The sequence below is a fragment of the Nelusetta ayraudi genome, unplaced genomic scaffold, assembly GCF_046127955.1.
Source record: "Nelusetta ayraudi isolate G7.1 ecotype Tasmania unplaced genomic scaffold, CSIRO-AGI_Nayr_v1 ptg000034l, whole genome shotgun sequence".
NCBI classification, from domain to species: domain Eukaryota; kingdom Metazoa; phylum Chordata; class Actinopteri; order Tetraodontiformes; family Monacanthidae; genus Nelusetta; species Nelusetta ayraudi.
Genome location: NW_027466084.1, coordinates 4460001 through 4464074, shown reverse-complemented (window position 1 = coordinate 4464074; position 4074 = coordinate 4460001). Strand labels below are relative to the sequence as shown.

Below are 4074 nucleotides of genomic sequence, written 5' to 3'. Positions count from 1 at the left end.
CCTCCCAGCTCCGTCATGAGCCGGGGGAGCTGGAGGTTCGCCTCCGCGGGGGTTAAAATGGCTCCGGCCAGGTTAGACGAGCGCATGCCGGTGCGCCGGTGACGCTCCAGTCGAGGTGGTTTCGGGTTTCCTGGCGAGCCCCTGTTCCGTCCCGAGGACCAGAGGCCCAACCTGCGGCTGGCAGCGGCAGCGGCGGCGGCGGCGGCGGCGGCGGCGGCCTCGCTCACGTTACAACACGAGTTTTTTTTTCCACGGCGCTGCAACTGCGCGATGCGGTGCGGAGTCCCGGAGTTTGACGTCCCGCTGCCGGGAGGCGACCGCCCGCTACTCCCGCTCCTCCTCCCGTCTCATCCGCTCACCTGCTCGGCCGCGATGGTGACGTCGCGTTTTGATTTTGCTCCGCGAAAGTCGATCATCGAAATAAATATCTGGCGAGATTGATAAGCCCAAGGATCCGAGTTGGATTTTCGACGCCCGGGCCATTGATTCGCGGGATGACTTCCACCTTCGATGTGACTTCTGTGAGGGGGGAAAATAAAAAATAAAAAAAAAGTGAAGAAATCCTTTCGTCGCTAGCGGCCGATCCACTCCTGTAGTATTTGGCTGCCGCACTCTGCACGATGGCCAATATCAACGAGGTACAAGTAAGTGTCCGACTTGGATGTGTTTTTCAATACGTTAATGCGGAGATCTGGTTGAATGAATCTTACCAAGTTTCGAAGTTGAGCAATCTGAAAAAATAAAAAAATAAAAAAATAAAAAAATATACATATGTATATCATCAGTATGATATAAATCTAACAAACAAAACAAAGACTATGTCTGTATTTCAGTGCAGGAAGTTCCATGCAACTGCCTGATCATAGCATGATTTTTTTTTTTAAACTTCTACATATATATATTATTATTATTAATATTATTGTTTATTGCAAAGTCAACTGTGATATCTGTTGCTATCTGACAGCAACAGATATCAGAGTCCTCTACAGAATAAGCATCTTGTTTATTCTAATTTGTCGAGTGTTATTCACATTCAAAACAGATAGAATACTCATTAAAAAAAAAATAGAAATGATTAAAATAATTATTTGTTTGTTAAATAAAAAAAAAAAAAAGATGAGTTCAAGCAATAGTAAAACGTTGAGAGCAGGTTGAAACAGGTTCAGCTGTGATAAAGTGCAGGTGCTGGACTGACTCGGTGCAGATACACTGAGCTTGACATGTTGTATAAAGCCAGACCATTCGTGTTTAGTCAGATTTAAAAGCAGTGTTTCTCCTGTGTTTTCATGCCCGGTGCTGATGCTGGAAGTGTCGATCACGCCGGATGTGTCGGCGATTCCCCCTCCTTGACAACCGTGATGCATATTTCACTTTTCCAAATGACACCCCCACCCCACCCATTACGATTTGGTCACTCTGTGACCTTCAGCCAGGAGTGACACACGGAAGGGATTGTGGTGTCTCGTTTAAAGGGTTGCGTTACGGTCACCCTGGTGTCAACACTCTCACGGTACAAGAAGAAAATGCCACAAAAATAAAAGCTTCAGATTTTATGTGCATTGAAACTGGAAAAGATTAGATGATGAGCTCCAAAACAGTGGTGATCTAACATGCTGTTGTTGTTTTTTGTTTTTTTTTTTTACTTTACACAAGACATCTAGCTGGATAACAGGTTGACACGGTTTTCGGGCTCATTTCCACCTCGCGTTTGCTCGAGTTTGCTTGCTGCGACGTCCTGCAGTGTGTGACAGTGTGAGTGAGGTGCAGCCCAGGCGGTGCTGTGGGCCCGAGTCTTACCCTCATTCTCTTACAGTGCGTTCTCCACTCACACTGGAGTAGCAGTAGTAGTAGTGTTGGACGTGGCTTTTATGTTAAACATTTGGAGTTGCGCTTGGCTCTGACGTGGGGCTCTCAGGGCCGTTTGGCCCTCACTGAGACACAGCAGAGGCAGCTGCACCTTCCAGGGCAGGTCTCATGAATTCTTTAGGCCTGTTGGTTCCCTTGTAATTATTATCTGTCCTGGTGGTTCTGCTGCTGCTGCTGCTGCTGCTGCTGCTGCTGCTGCTGCCGCCTCTTCACTCAGCACTGAGCAGTTAAAGAAACACTTTTGTAGGTCTTCAGCCAAATAGCTTCTTTTTTTTTATCATTATTATTATTGATTGTGGGAGAAAGTGGTGGGAGGCACCTTTGTCCATTTGTTGCAGTGATGCCTTGACGTCGCGCTGGCTGTAATGTGTGCGCGCTTGCCCCCTGCTTCTACACATAATGGGATTAGGAGACTGCGCCGTCGTACTTAAACAACAAACATCAAGCCATTAATGGACCTTCAGCTCAGCCTCCAGTCCATACTTCCATACTGTGTGTGTGTGTGTGTGTGTGTGTGTGTGTGTGTGTGTGTGTGTTTACGATCATACAGTCAGTGATTTCTCCCCATAAGACCAAGCGTTACTAACTGCTGCATTCATGAGGCAGGTTAAATCATTAATTAATACATCCGTTTGCTGTCTCTGCTTTTTAGCTTGATTAAAATTCCTCTCTTCTTCTTCTTCTTCTTATCATTATTATCATAATTATCATAATAATAATTATTATTAATAATAATAATAATGATGATGATGATGATGATGATGATGATGGTGATAATAACAACATTATTATTATTATCACCATCTGCGACCACAAATGCTGCCCTCATATCAAAGAGTCACTCCCACTAAACTTGACTGTCTTTCTCACAAATGTAGACTTTCGCACAGTTTTACAATTTGAAAAACCATGAACCCTCATTTGACCTCTCCCCCAGCATGTGTGAACATTCAAAGTGGTTTTACGTGTTGCTCCAGTTTCTTCATAACATTGCGGTGAAGACATTAAAAAAAAACAAAACAAACACAAAGACGAACCAGTGTAACTTCTGAAAGCAATGCGGCAGATGGACTGCGACTGGAGAGTGAAGATCAGTCATTAATTATTGTTACTGGACTTTGAATGGAAATGTTTCCTCGTGACTCATCCAGGAAGAGATCCTGGATGAGTGACAGACATTAGAAACATACAGTAAATGTGTACAAAAGTATAGATTAAATATTTGACCACTTTTCTGTGACATTTTTGACTATTTCTGATGTCACAAATCATGGACCATCTCTTTCAATGAGATTTTCTGTGGATCTCTAACTGAATGCATCTTTGCAGAATAAGATGTCTTATAAGGCTTTGAAAGACTTTTAAGAATCACAAATGGCCTTAAGACGCAGCGAGAAGCACAGCTCTGTGCTGTTGGACCTAATTGTGCTGTAGTTACACCTGAGGCCCACAGGACAGGTGATCCCACTGCTTGCTGGAGTCATGTGATAGGATCATGCCTCGGGAGCAGCGTGGGGTTTCCAGGGAGGTGAGCAAGAGGTCCCTCTCAACAGCGCACTGTTCTCAGAGCCTCAAGGCCTCCAAAACAAGAACGTAGAAGCAATCAACAAAACGGCTTTTATTTATCTGTCCAACATGGGGGTTGCCCTCGCCTCTGGAACTCGCTCCCCCCTGAATCCATCTCCATCTTCAAAACCCACCTCAAAACTCACCTCTTTAGGCAGGCATATACCTGACTCCCTCCATCATTACTGGTCTATTGTATTGTGTTGTATTCTTTCATCATGGGACTCTTTATATCATCGTTTTTACGCTGACCTTGAGTGCCTGGAAAGGCGCTTTATAAATTAAATGTATCATTATGATTATTATTATTATTATTATTATTATTATTATTATTATTATTATTATTATTATTATCACTAGTCTAGTATTAGTTATTGGTCTCGCATTCTAACCGGGGCCATCCAGCCGTTTTCCCTCACTGCTGGTCCTTGCACTCTAACAGTGGTGGGGGTGCTGCCCCCGTTACCTTGGGGTGAGGAGTGAGTGCAACCTGGTTCATTGCTTATTCATCTCCAACAACGGACCCAACCATACACATGCACAGTCAATTTAAAGTTGCTCTGGGAAGCAAAAAGAAGGGGAGAACTTGCAAATTCCACAGAGGAAAGTCCCAGCTAGGCAGTGCTGTTGGGATTACTCCAT

At 44.3% G+C, this 4074-nt stretch overlaps 1 protein-coding gene across 1 annotated transcript in view; it reads left to right on the top strand.

The window, feature by feature from the left end:
• Positions 1 to 490: 490 nt before the first annotated feature.
• The window catches only part of pkn1b (protein kinase N1b), a 32728-nt gene continuing 29144 nt past the window's right edge, over positions 491 to 4074 (top strand). Inside the window, exon 1 of the mRNA XM_076032600.1 lies at positions 491 to 644. Within this exon, the coding sequence (XP_075888715.1) occupies positions 621 to 644 (24 nt within the window). The 5' untranslated portion in view covers positions 491 to 620. The remainder of the gene's footprint in view (positions 645 to 4074) is intronic.